This window comes from Camarhynchus parvulus, chromosome 2 (assembly GCF_901933205.1).
Source record: "Camarhynchus parvulus chromosome 2, STF_HiC, whole genome shotgun sequence".
Taxonomy (NCBI): domain Eukaryota; kingdom Metazoa; phylum Chordata; class Aves; order Passeriformes; family Thraupidae; genus Camarhynchus; species Camarhynchus parvulus.
In genome coordinates, this window is record NC_044572.1 from 83,073,346 (window position 1) to 83,088,451 (window position 15,106).

The 15,106-nt window shown below is 36.9% G+C and overlaps 1 protein-coding gene across 3 annotated transcripts in view; it reads right to left on the reverse strand.

Moving 5' to 3' along the window:
- LOC115917567 (protein cordon-bleu-like) overlaps positions 1-15,106 on the reverse strand; it is a 145,101-nt gene that overhangs the window by 75,779 nt on the left and 54,216 nt on the right. For 2 of the 3 annotated variants that reach the window (XM_030971712.1, XM_030971713.1), the window contains exons 5-6: positions 14,477-14,521; positions 12,011-12,105 (exon numbers count right to left, since the gene is read on the reverse strand). In XM_030971712.1, coding sequence (XP_030827572.1) covers positions 12,011-12,105; positions 14,477-14,521 — 140 coding nt within the window. The remainder of the gene's footprint in view (positions 1-12,010; positions 12,106-14,476; positions 14,522-15,106) is intronic. The other variant, XM_030971714.1, reaches the window with a different exon arrangement.

The window sequence follows — 15,106 nt, forward strand, 5'->3', positions numbered from 1 at the left end:
ATTCTAATGAAGTATTACATTCTTGAAACATAGTAAGAGAAAAAGCAATTGCTGAAATTATTTGTAGTCCTTTCTGCTAAGCTCCAAAGGAGGAACAGTATTGCAGCTGCACGTAAAAGACTTACAAAACCTAATTCAACTGCTGTCTACTAAAAAAAAAGAAGAAAAGAAGAAAAAATATGAAACAGCTACACAGACTACAGGTGTTAGATGATTTCTTTTCGTAGTGATGAACAACTGAGAATCACACACTGAGAAGCACATTCAGTGCTACACAGTCTTTGCTTCATACAGACAACGCTTTGAGCTAAAGAAAGACCTGTAAGAGCCACTAAGTCTCATGTAGGTCTGACTTGGCATGAGAGAACTAAGCCATAAAGCTGACTTAGGAAAACTTCCCCATCAAAGTAAAATGCATTGTGTCCTGTCAGCAAGTGTTTTGCAAATCCTCCCCTACCTGCCATAAGATGTTATTGAGACATATGGTTTCACACGCTACCAAGCGGCTCAGTTTTGCCAACTAACAATAATGCACGGGACAAATATGTGTGGAAATCATGAGATCATCTAATTAAAAGAAATATTATTGTATGCCACTGCTTTTAATGAAATTGAGTCTTCACTGTCCACAGAAGAGGCTGGAAAGAAACCAAATCCTATTAGCACTCATACCTCAGAAATTGTTTGCAAAAGAAAAGAAGTTATACCTTAACTGGTACTGAAAATTTTTGCTGTATCTAAAATCTACATATGCTAATGGAATATTTTAGACTAATATAATGAATCTATGGTTACATGGGATTCAGATTATACCACTACAAAACAGGTTTTACTGCCTAAAAACTTTCCATTGTATATTAGAAATATGGAATCAATGCCACACTATTAGCCATTTCTGATTTCATCTAGCAAAGGGCACTGGCATAAATACACACTAATCCTTTCACTACAGTAGTTACCACTGGAAAGCCTGACAAGAAATTCCAATTGTGAAAAGCCTGATCCTGGTATAAACTTTTGTTTGAAGGTGGTATTTTCCAGACCACTGTATGCTTGCCACTAAGAACAATATGCTGAATGTGTTATGACCAAATGTGAATTACAAGACTATTACAGACTATTAAGGGGTTCTGGTAATATTAATTACCAAGAAAGCAAAGCCTGAGTGGTTGACATGTCACTAGAAAAATCTCAAGTGGAATTTTGAGTTTGTCTTTGGGTATTTTTTAATGTGCTTTTATTAATGCAAATTAAAAGCCATTGGTCTTATTAGCTGCTGCTTTATTCTATTTTTTTTTCCAGTGAGTTAACTTCAGAACTTTTCAGTGAAATCAGTAACAAAAGATGAATCAGACATAAAAGGATTTGGGTGGTTAAGGGTGTGTCACCAGGTCTTAATTAAACATCCCAGGGAGATATCTGAGCCAACTTACGCCAGACTGGCTGGGTACATCACCGTGCAGAGGATGATGCCATACAGCCCAGGTCTGGAATTGCCACACACAAGCCTAACTTAGCGTGCTCCTGTTGAGTTATGCCTCCCTAAATCACAATGGTTTGTGCTTTCCCATCAATAAGCCTGACACATATTCCTCTGATGCGCTCGCTTCCATTTTGGTGCCTGAATTCTGCTTCTGGGCATGCTGAGCCTATAAACTGTAGAGAAACCATGCTTCTAACCTCCTGCCTAAATTACAACAGGATCCATAAAATGTACAAATCTCCTTCTTTGTCAGCCAAGGGGCCTGATCCAATAGATATGTTTAAAGCACAACTAAGCAACTGGGCTTCACAAAAATCAAACTACCTGAAAAGGCAGTTATAGTATTTACCCCTGCCACAAGTTCAATGATTCAGTAAGACCATGGTAAATCCAGGTCCAAAACCATTGTCTAGGTGACAAATAACAAACTTTCCCCTCTTGTGAGGAGAGCAGGACTATTCTCTGTTCAAGGACATGAACATGAGTTTAGCTAAAAAGAAATTGAGATTAGGGCATTCATCTGGGCAGGAAGCCACTTGGCTCCTCCAGTTCTAGCTTTAGTGACTACTTACTTGCTGGATGTAACATCTGCTTAACATAAAACACAGAAAAACATCTCTGGCGCTGGCACTGGAAGCCAGAGTGGCCACCGCACTTAAGTTGGTTTATTACTGGTCTGAATAGTTAAGCTTGCTCTTGCTCTCTGAGTCACTGAATATTTGGGTATTTTTACAAAAGGAAGCTTCCCACATCAAGAATACCTCACAGCTTTGTTCCTGGCAGTCTCCAGCCCAGTAAGTATTTTGGTTTTCTTTTTTGCAAAGGAGGAAATAATTCTCTGATGCTGATATCTCTAAAGGCAAGAAAAGAGAACTTAGGTCACTCACATTTTGGATAACAGTGGTAGGGGGAAATGCTCTAAAGTAAAAGCTTTAAATACCTGAATCTAAAAGCTGTTTTGAGATTTGAATCTTGGGCAGAAGAAGGTAACAGATACAGATGGGCAGAGTTTAACAAGCAACTCCTGCTATGAAGATTTCAGTGGATTCAAAAGTCAGGAAATCTGATTCTCAGCTGCTGAGATTCAGAGCCCAGACACCCACACTGTCAGGTATTTAAAACAGGCACTGCCAGGCATAGCTGTTGCCAATTTTGTAGATATGACAATTCTCAAGCCCTTTTGATTGGACTTAATCCATTTCTCTGTGTTCATCTCAGAATGTCTCTTGACAATATTTCCTTCAAAACGTCCAGCTAAAACCACTGCAGGAACTGAAGATTATGACCTATCTTTTTAAAAGAAGCAACATGAATACCATCAGTTGTGATGATTTAACTCTGAACCATGCATTTCTAAATAAAGATACAGGTTCTGGTAACCACTGTCTACCTTATAATATTTTATTTAAAAAATAAAAACCTTCATGGTCACAATAAAGAAGCTTAAAAACAACTTCTACAAACTTAACACTCAGAAGTCAAATGGAGGGAAGTCCACTCTTAATGACTTCTTTTCAAATCTCATTATCTTAAGCCACTTTTGTGTGGTGAGGGCAAGAGCTGACAAGTGATTTTTGAATGCATGAAATTGGCAAGTACCAGCTAAGCAGCACAGACAGAACAGGGGTCAGCTGACATGTCTCTTCACCAGATACTGTTTTTAATAGCTTGTAACTTCACCATGCTTTAACCATGGATGCTGAGACTTTCCATTCCAGGTGTCTGCCTCAGGCTTTTTTTTTTTTTTTAATTTTTTTTAGCCAGAGTAGTTTGGCTGGTTCTGAGATGATTTTTTTTTTTTTTTGCACTAACTCCAAGGACCTTTTCTTTGAAGAGGTCTAGTAACACCACATTGTGGAACAAAAACTTGAAGTCTGGTGGTGGCAGGCAGCCACTGCTTCAAGCTCTTGCCTTCTGCTATCACATACTGTAAGAAAAATCTAAAGATAATATAACATGCAAAACCATCAATGATTCACATGAGTGAAGACAGTTAATATCCTGTAAGTGCACACCACAAAAGGAGGTAGGTACAGCTGCATCTCTCCAGCAGCCATAGGCTGGCTGAAAGGCACCTTCATGGTCTGCTTACTCTATAAGCCTGCTCTGAGACAAAATAAAGCATATGTAGCTCATCCTCTAGCCATTTTTTGGACATTTTGCAGATGAGGGGATGACAAGGATTTCAAGTCATTTTAACAGCATGCTCTCCCACTGAAATTTCCATGCACTCAAATTTTTCTCCCTCTTGTATTCAAGTTAAATTTCTATTGCTATATATAAAGCATATTGCTTTCTGTCCCTCAGTAGATAAGGAGAAATCAAGTTGATCATTGGCATCTTTACTACTGAAATCCTCTCAATGCCAGCTTAAGCCTTGGGCAAACCTTTTTTCTTACCAAGGCAAGTTTACAGTAATGATTTTTTCTTTTTCCCCCCACAGTGTATCACAGGCTATCAAAATAAAACTAACTCTGCTGTGATGGTGAACCTTATGCTGAGATACACGGCATTTATTAGACCTCTTTTTCTTCTAATCATGTCAACAGCTGAACAAATGAAAATATTTATAACTGTATCTTTCCTAGGGTCATCCTCTGGCATCTAACTACCAGCTTACAGGCACCCTTTAACAAAAGGCTGGGGCAAACAGCCCTGTCTGCCACAGCATTTAGACAACTTTCGATACTCAGTTTGTTGAGTTTCGTATTTTGCAAACAAAATTACACTAGGAAACATTGTTTCAAGGGCAGATCACAATCTACATCTTGGACAGAGCATAGACAACTTTAACTCCACAAAATGCAACATAACTATCCCAGGATTTGTCCCTGCTAATAAGAAATAAACACACTCTAAGTGTTGTCAGGAGACCAAGAAGGGAGAACGTGAAACCAGGAATTTAAAGCAAATATGATTGTCAAACACAAGGAAATATTACAAGTGGATGGCAGTTAACTAACTTCCACAGAGATGACACAGGCAGTATTCTCATTCTTATTGCCCTGAACAGTACCTGCCTATGTGACATGAAATCCTTGACAGGAAAGGGTATTACCTGATCACCTGGGACCTGACATGGCTGAAGAGAAATAACATTCACCTAACTGTATCTGAACCTTCTTTTCACCCATTCTGAACTGACAAAGTGTACCATGAATGGCGTAACTCCTGCCATCAAAGAGGGCATAGAAGTTACAGCTAGAGTACAAGGCTCTGAAAAGGTAAATCGTAAATATTTTTAAAGCCCTTTTATGGAAAAGAGTGGTTGCCTCTACTTAAGAAGTGATTGCCAGGATTACCAATGTGCCAAAATTCTTGATGATTTTCTTCTGGAGAACAGAACAGAAGTTTTCTTCTGGAGAATAATCTTGCTGTTATTCAGGTACATTTGTTTTATGAAATAAAAACAAACCAAAAATCCCCCACACGTATCCTCAAAATATCTGCTGTTTGGTATTTTAAATTACATGTTTCTTTTCCTCTTGTAGTTTTGCATACGAACATACATAATCATAGCATGACAGACTCATCAAGCAGAGAACTACTGGACTATTTGCTTCATTTAATTAATTGATTCTATAATGGGTAAAACTTACATTCTGAAATACACTGAAAAGTAGTTATTTTTAAAATGGCGCTGATGAAGTGCTGATGAAGATCCTCCAACATTGCACTGCTGCAGCCCTGTTTGAACTAGAGAAACCCTGTGTGATAAGACTTTGTGCTGAAGTTTCAAAACCTCAGATAAGTGTTCCTGGCTGTACTTCTAAACATTTGTTCCCAAGCTGATATATTACATAAACAAAGTCCACATCAGAGCTACACATCATTCAGCACTTGGGACGTGTTTTTTCACTCTTGATTTATGAAAACACGAAGGCCCCAAAAATAAAACCGGCTAATTTTAGTACCGTGTTCCAATACCGTGTTTTATCTTGATAACAGTTTATATGAGGACAGTGACACCAAGCGGCAGAGAGAACTCAAGTTCGCTTTTTTTGTTCCGCTGTTCTGAACTTGAGCTCTGACAGTCTGCCTTCGGCACAGGAAAAGCTGCGTACACTTGACTGTGCTGCAACTTCCAACTGCTTTATCTGAATGTTGTGTATTTCAATAGCATTTGTGTTGTGAAAAGTTAGCCTGGATATAAAACTGTTCTGCTTAGCACAAAACTGATTTGTTTTTCCTCCCAGATTAAGGGAAAGGATTTCTGCTTCACTTACGATACACGGTTGGATTTTGTGTCCTTTACTGGTGTGTGGGGTAATGAACTGCTGCACTTTGAGGATTTTCATGGACAAAATTTTGTACATTTCTACGCTCCCTTTCTAAGCTAGCAAATTCTTTTCACCTTTACTTTTGCTGATACTGTGAAAACGTGTCCCTTCACCTCAAGCATAAACGTCACTTTTCCATCTTGACTTTGAAAATTTGCTTCTACATCAACAACTCATGTATTTTTAGAGGCATTAATAATGCCAATAATAGTTAGATAAATATGCCACTGAGAATGGTTTGGTGGTTAAAAAAGGAATATAACTTGTGCTTGAATAAACACCTAAGCATCTATTATTTCTTATACTTTTATTCCATTTCTTCATATTGCCCAGTTTAAACAAAGAAACAAACCAACTCCAAGTCAATCAACTCCAGAATAGAATCATTACATTTTCTTTCCTACAATTCAGTATGCACCCCCACCATGTAACAGTGAGAAAAGGATTTAAACTGGGCATATGAAAGTTCATGCCTTTACCTTGGTAGTACTTCACAAGTTAACTATTTCTCTATAGGCAAGAAAAATTTTTTTGATCCAGTCAATGTAATTCCTGGTATTGTACCAAAAGCAATGGCAAGATATTTTTCTTTCAGAAATAAAACTGAACCTGCCTTTGGTTCCCACACAGCAAAACGAAAATACTTTGAGATGACCCAAAACAGTACTAGAGAGCAGACTCGAGGTAACCACAAAAGAGGAATCCTCTACTGGATGATATTTTGCCAACAATCCTATCTCAGCAATGAAATTTCTATAGAAATGATCTCTAAATACATATTTCACATGTATGTCCATGTAAGAGACACTTAGTTGGAATAGGGAGACGTAGTTCCACTGAAGTAAATGAGGCATCTTTTGAACAAACAGAGTAACAAATTACTCAGAATGATTGAGGGTCTCAAATCTAGTCTATAAGGAACTGCTAAGCTAAACTTTTAAAATTATGAAGTGTTTTTGCTGGTGTTTCCATTTGAATTTATCTTAATAAAAAGTTGTCTACACCAACCATCTGTACCAAGTTTGCAACATTTTTGAATTTTTCCCCTAAGGAATCACAATTGTTGAACTTTTTTTTGAAGCTCATCTAGCCTCTTGAAAAGATGGAATTTCTGTGCTGCTGAGTGAATCTGATACACTTATTTAAAACACCTTCTACAAGCTTGAACAGAATACTCCCAAATTCAATGCAACAAGGCCAACATATTTCTGCATGTGCTCATGTATTAGCAGGATTTGTGCTCATACAAATACAGGTGTCAAACCAGAAGTGAAAGACAAACACTGAACAAGGGCTACATTGTTCTTCAAGATTAATTCCTCTTGTGAAGAAAGTGGGAAAAAGTTAAATCCCTGACATGCTCGTTTAACTGAATAGAATGAAAACATTTTTACGTCTTCAAGAGCTCTTTTCTCCCTATAAACTGGCACCTTCAGAAGACATTTACATGTTCAAAGCAGTTTTGAAATCTTTCTTCATCAATGTCAGAGGAGGAAAAAAAATACAATTTGCCCTATAAAATTCTCAAGAAAAATAAGGTGATGTCTCTTTTCTGGGGAAAGCACCACACACCTTTACCATCATATTCTTATTTGTAATTCCTACTCTTCCTTCTCATTCTTTTCTAGTATTTGGGTATCAATATATTGAGATTAATGTATAATGGCAGTGAATACAAACCACAAAATTATTTTATTTTGGCAGCATTTGTGATGCTTTTTCTATGCTTTAACTTAGTCTATTTCAATTACACATGATCACCCTCTTCTAGGACTTTCCTTTAGTAACAGAGGCCTATTAATCTATTCATCTTTATAGTGTTGCCCAAATTTTTAGTATTACAAGCAGCTTTTCCATTTCAGTAATCTTTTATTATGAAGTCTTCACAGATTTGCAGAGTTTGATGTTTTTATACTTCATAGCAAATCAATTTTCTATCTATTTCTCCTTTTGGACTCCTGTCATATTACTCCTTTTATCTGGGATTTGTTCTCCAACTCCTTCATTTTTTCACAATTCCCTGTCATCCTCTGTGGCTACGGTGTTTTACATTTTGCAGATCTACACTCCTTTTACAAAGATCTATTTATGAAAAGGGGATTCAGAGCTGAACCTCACATTTCAAACTTCTATCACATCGGCAGTCTTCTCTAGGCTTTGAAAATATGATAACAAAAAGTCAAGTAATTTTAAAAAGTAATAAAAAGATGTGCCATTTATTATAATTATTATACCACCAAAATAATCTGAGAAAATATTTAGGATTCACACTTCCTAATCTGATACCTTCCTATTTAGATCCTCATAAATTGGTATGCTGTCAGTCACTTAGTGTTTCTAAATGTGGCTCACAGGGTTTTAGTACCCCAAACCCTATTGAGATACTTAACAAAAATCCTATCTGTTTTTTTCCAGTGTTTTCTCTTAACCCCCAAGCTCCTTATGAAGTAAATAGAATGCTGCCATGCTGCAGAAGTCAGATACAGGGATGAAAAGGTGTGGTTTTATAAGAAAAGGCCCCTTAAAATAGCATCAGTAAGGCAAAAATTCTCTTGCATCACACAGGACTGTCACTGATGTCACAATACCCATGGTCTTCTTTCTCACAACTGCTTGGAATTTAACACTGAATGAAACTTTATTCATAGTGAAGCTAGCAAGTTATATTTGAAGACAATGCATTACAGTTTAACTTCATTAAGATATGCGAACTGTGCACTCGTGTAACGAAGCCTGCTAAAGCTTAATCTATTTCTACTTCTACTTGGCTAAGCATCAGGAACAGCAGTGGTTTCTGGTTAATTCAAACTGCAGGAGCTAATAAGAATGCAATAGCATCTACAAGCTGTGTTAGTACTTACATCCAAGCTTCCTTCACTTGTAGATGCAGAACTAAAAACATCCTCCTCACCACAATCTCTGTTCATCCTCAAGTATTCTTCTGTCTGCAACACAAACAAGTGTCCTACACAGCAGCAGCAAAGGAAACAAAACTGCAAAAACATGCCAGAGCAAAATACCAAACCCTATCACTAAACCAAGACAAACTGTCTCAGTAGTGCTGGACCTGATTGCTGAGAAACTCTGCAGTAGTCTGCAAAATTCCCTGATGTAGGCAAAGAGCTAAGAAAGTCATCAAGAAAAATATTTAAAGACAAATATTTAAAGACAAAATTCTTAGGCAAGGATAAAAATAGGGAGTAACTAATTCCTGTAATATCAGGGACCAGACTGCTAGTCTCTGCTGTACCCACAGACACAATGGAACAAGTAGGGAGCTCCTTCCTTGCCATTTCCCTATGAAGGAACTCCTCCTGTGTGCTAGCATGCACCTTACTTAAGCCTAGATCCCATGATTGTCTGCATAGCACCTCTGCTCTACTGATTGTTTAGAATGCCAATTTGATCTGGATTTAGCCTCAGGCAAATGACTACATTTAACATAGAAAAGAAATGGAGTTCATGCCACCTTTATGTTTTTTATGCCAGCTGCAGGAGAACAGAGGGTAACTGATCCAGCATAAAATTAGAATGGAAGAGAACAAGATGATACCTGATCTGGCATTAAGCCTGCCAGTACAAAGTTAACCAAAGAAATACTTTTAACAAATTTGTACCAGCCATGAGAGTAGGACTTTGCTTTCATTCTATGTCACAGTGTTTTCAATATAATGGAAAGGTTTTTTTTAGAAAAGTTAGGTCTGGTGTATTGTCATACCACAATTACTGCTCTCAGTGAGCCAGCTGAGAAAGAAAGCATGTGCATGGGCACGGAAATCTGAGCATAGGCCTGTAGTGTGCAGTGACATCTGATCCAGGACAGTTTGCAACACAGGCTAACACTCTTCTTCCCTTGCAAAAGAAATTGCCTTCCCCTCGCAAATGCCTGCAAGTCTGCAGTCCTACTGCTGTGCAGAACTTTGAACAATTCTTCCTGTCAAATAGTTCTAATATGCATGACTACATACACACACACCCCCCTCACCACTGAAAATCATAATGCAAACAAACAAAAATACACAAAACCAACTTAAGCCATGTGGGAGAGTAATGTAAAAAACCCATAAAGAGCAGAGTTTAGGTACCCTGGGCTTTTGATTCCAGATCCCTGAAATCACAAGGCATCCCCATCATAGTCTCTTCATAAACCTACCAAAACTTTCATTAAAAGAGCTTTATTAGTTTGTCCTCATCCTGCTAAGTCTGTTCAGCAGTTTCCCTGCTGTTTTGGTTAGAAAGCTTTCAGAACAGAAAGTCAGATATATTATGTCTAATTAACACCTGATTGCTCCTGTGGGCTGTGTTATTCTTCAGTTTTCAGTAATTCTTCCATCCATCACGTTTTAAATTCCCAGAGGTTTGTGAAGGCAACAGTGACTTCCTTGCTCAACTAAACAAAATTACTGACTTAGTTTCTTTTCCTACAGAGTAACTGCCATTTGAAAGTAAGTGTCCAATAAAGAAATGACCAAGGAAAATCAATTAACTTTTCAGAACTACCAGCAAGAAAGACTTGGAACTTTTCCTCAGATTTAGAAGCTGTTTCTCATACTTATTTGTGTAGCTCCTACTTTTTCCCAGGTCAAATACAAATTTGAATTTAATTAACTCTCAATGTCCTTAGTATTTTTTAAAATTTTCTATTTTGAAAAACTCAGAGTATCACCTCCTTTGCTTTAATAAGCAAGAGAAAGAGAACAGAAAAAAAGAGAAGAGCTTGCAATCTTTGAACACGTTTCCAACGTGGCTGTGAGAAACCCATTGCAGTAACCATTGAATTAGGATGCTTCACAGCAACTTTGCTAAGATTGTGAGCATTAATACTTTAAAAGTTAAAACTGATCTGCTTCAGGAGTTAGAACTGCCAGGACACAGATTTCACACCCAAGTTCAGTAAAATGGAATGAGAGGACAAAGTATGATGCAGAAACTGCATGCTGTAATGTGTTTGTTTCTTCCAGAGGAATTACAGCGCCACAGCGTGCTCTAGAGGCTCAGGTTGAGATTCCTTGTTTACTTGATTCTTCTGAGCACACATGGCATTATCGCTCCAGTTACAATTTTTTCCCTTCTATAAAGGAAGTATTTTCTTACAGCGGAAAAACACTCCGAAAGTGACCGATTTCTTATCTCATAAAATAGTTCTCATGTGTCCCTTATAAGATATTAAGAATAGTTTAGTATCTATGACAGAAATAAGTAATTCAAAATGTCCATAAATGATTCGATTCCCTAGCAAAAGCACCACAAATTTAATAATGAATAAAAAGGCAGACAATTGTGAGCGATTTTTAAAAGCCTTCACAGTTTTGCAAATGTGACTGAGATGACTGGATAAGTAAAACACCAGTCCATTAAGAAGCAAATGTTTCTTTCTGCCAGTTAATCAGATACACATTTTGTAATTCCACTCCAAAAGCCTTGGAGGGTTTAAACTAGAGAAAAGAAAGATCCCTTTTTCCTCTGACATCCTAGAGCATTAAACATTTTATGTCCAAAATCATTCAACACCAATATTTTTAGTAAAAAATGCAAAAAGTATGAAGTTAAAAGCCCACTATTTTTTACGTTAAGTCAGAAAGTTCTTCTGTATTTTATTCCTGTGGTACATGAAATATTCTTCATAAATGCATTTCAACTGAATTATTTAATACAAAATTTCTTCCCTAAATTTTTCAGTTCAAGAATACAAAGTTTGAAATGGCTAACATGTACTGCAACAGACACTGATCCTTCAGTTCAGTATTGGAAGTTGTTTCTTCTATACCTGATTCATCAGCTTTAAAGACTTGGAGAAGGCAATAGAATGATGGCACAGAGCTTCTGAGAGGTCTGAATGCCTTAAAAGAGGTCATCACCTGCTATCACCCATTCACAGAAGAGGTCATAAGACACATCTACTTAGTAATTAAATTGTTCTGTATTACATCAGTCCTTTCATAAATGCATTTTATAATCTGAATACTATTAATAAGCAGACGCAGGTTGCTTGAAGCTAGTGCCCTTCTTTAACACCTACTGACCTCACAACACTGAAAAAAAAATAAAGAAAGTAAATGGTCAACATGCTTGACTCCTTCAATAGGCAGGTGATATCTCCATCAGGCTGCACTGATCACATATAGTTTATGCTCCTGTTAACAGATTACTCTCAGGAAGGAAAAGGAAAGCAGGCCAAACAAATGCCACCACCTACAGACATAACAGATCTGGAAAGAAAGTGAGAAGTACACTGCTGTACACTTACCTGGCTGCTTCTTCTATCAGCATTAAACAATCCCAAAAGTCTTGTCTTTTCTTTCTCTATTGCATCACTGCTTACTGAAGCCTTTCGATTTGGTTCTGAAAAAATTTTAATGGAATAGTTATTTTTTTGAAATAAAGATTCACAAGATGAGTACTTTAAAATGTCCTGGGTTAATGCTGGATTTTTATGAATTGAAAGTGTTATAGACTGGATTATCTAAGTAAAAGCCAGGTCCTGCACTTACTTTGTTATCAAGCTTCCATGTGTTCTGAGTATATTCCAAAATCTAATGGAATAATTTAGCATAGTGCACTAGGTTTTCAATCAAAATCCAGTAGCCCTTATTAAAAGGCAAAACGAGAGCAAATTGCTTATGACTTTAGAAATGCTTGTTAGATGTATCACATAAATCTCATAGAGTACCATAATACTAAAAAAACCCAAACACTTAAAAAATATATATACTGGTGAGTACCTTTAACAATTCACTAAAAAAAAAAAGATATACTGGTGAGTATCTTTAAAAATTCATAGGTCTGACTTAATACTGTGAACTTAAACAAGAGATTCTAAATGTGTAATTTGGACAAAGCTCTTCCCCTTGTTTCCAAGGAGAAGGAAAAAGACCATCCACTTGGAAACAGGGCACTCTATAGAATTTGAATTAGCTGGTTGTGGTCATCTTTCTTATCTTGGTGCTTTTACTTTAGGTGGGAAAAGAGGGGATTTTATAGGTATTTCAGGCTGTGAGAACTCATATATGTCTTCCTTGAACCTGCTTAAGAAATTGTATGAGTTCTTATACCATTTAGTATCCCCACAAGCTCCCCCTTCAGTTTCTCATCCACAAGCTGGATGAGCAAAATGACACACTCATGCATTGCAGGAAACAACATTGCCCATTTAATACACAGATAATGAAGCCCTCTCACTTTCTAAACTTGACACTGCATAATGTTATAAATCTTTCCTCCTGATAGCACATCAGATTATTCCGTTAACACTCAAAAAGTTCAGCTCACAGGGAAAAAAACCACTTTCTCTTGTAAATATTTGCTTGGTAACAATTAAAACTCAAATTCAAAATTACTTACCTGTTGACACAAAATAAAGTTTTACTTCACTGAAAAAACCTCATCCCAGAACTCTTGTAAACTTATTTGCATAAAATATGAAGTGATTTTCACACAGATCACTTTTGCATATACACAATCCCATGTGTCAGAAGGTGTTAAACGTAAACAATGAACACAAAGGACAAAAAGGAGAAGCTATCCTTAAGAAAGGCTACAACTGCACTGCAAAGAAATACAGCAATGAATTAATGCTTTTCTTTAATACTAGGCATTATGTATGCTGGTTTCTTGCTTGTGGCTGAGCTGTAACTAAATATGGATTATGATTCCTTTACTTGCATAGTCATCAACTATAAACAATGCTGTGGAAAGGCTAACGTAGCAGCTGATCACCAACACTGTCATTGAGCATTGTGTAATCCAAATAAATTAGGACTTAAGTAATGCATATAATATCAAAATAATTAGATTTTTTTAATCTGTATAACTTTTTCTTAAATAAATGCTGCAGATATTTCATCTAGCATTGATCTCCATGTAAGAGGAAGCCACAGTAAGTAATGACAGACGATTAGGGGGAATAGTGCTGCCATTAGTGAAGCCAAAAGGCTGTGAGCTAAGATTCGCTCGATGGCTGCCACCTACTGGAGGTGGACTTTCTTCATAAAAATATAAATAAGTTATCCAGTTTTACTGAGCTTGTGTTGTGCCTACTAGCAAAGAAGTAAAGCTTATTAGAAATCAACCATACCTTTCTTGAGGATAATTAATTTAAGCAATGTATTGAAACAGACTCAGTAGAGAAAAGGATGCACTAAATACACACATTTTCTATTTGACTGGAAGCAGAAGCACCAATATAATGTAATTCAACCCCAACTACTGTAACAATTCAGAAGTCAGTATCTATTCAGTTACACAATGTCTACGTATACACTGATATTAAAGTGCTGCACGTAAATTGAAATCAGTGGAAAATCTCACAGACATCAAAATTTTCTGCCTTTGCTACTAAATAAATTTTGAACCCAAGAGACCCTGGAAACATTAGTAACTCTGAAATTTACCTAATCATGATTGAAGTAAATGGAACAGGCTTGAAATCTACAGAGATACACCACACCACAAAACAGTTAAATAGTGAATTTGTTATGTGCTGGTGTTCTAACAGCTATTGCTGAAGAGACAGTACACACAAAATGTGTTTATTCTTAGCAGAAGCACAAAACACATAAGCAACACTTTGGAAAGACAAAACAGATAAAAATATCTTGTTTCTCTATGTCATTTTACATTCTTAAATATCTACCTACAAAACCCACATTAAACAGAGTGAAGTGAAAGAGTTAAACACAGAGTGAAGCTTCCCCTCAGCAGCATTGTACAGTACCTCTATAGTTCAGAGAAGGCTCAGACTGAGTTTTTGATGGAGGAACTGGAAAAGTCAGGCAATGGAAGGATAAGAGAAAACACATTAAAGTTCTAATATAGTCCTGTAAAGCACAATATTCATTAATTAGTCCTAGCACCCTTTTTCTTAAGCATTACAGAAAAAAATGTTGGCTGACAGCACACATGCAGAGCTGCTACTGAAGCAGTTTCACTGCATTTGTGTTAATTTCTGATTCAGTCATGAAGCTGTTTCAACTGCTAAATAGAATTCAGTAAGCAGATGGCAGCAGAGCTTCTCTTTTAATAATCCTTCAGCTCTTGGTGTTTTCTGTTTCAGGCAAGAGAAGACTGAGTAAGAATCTGCTCTTACAAGCACTACCTATGGCTTTCAGCACCTGTGATACCTTACTTGTTAGTGAGAATATGTTTTAAAAACCTATTTTCTGTTAAGTAAACAGGCTAGACACCCACTCCATGTACAAGTCACAGACTAACTGCTACTGAAACCAGTAGGTTTATTCCTCTTGGATATTACAAATGAGAACATTGAAGAAGAAAATTGCTGAAACAAAGAAAAAATGTGGATTTACTGTTTTTGTCAGACACCATGGTGGTAAGAGGAAAGCAC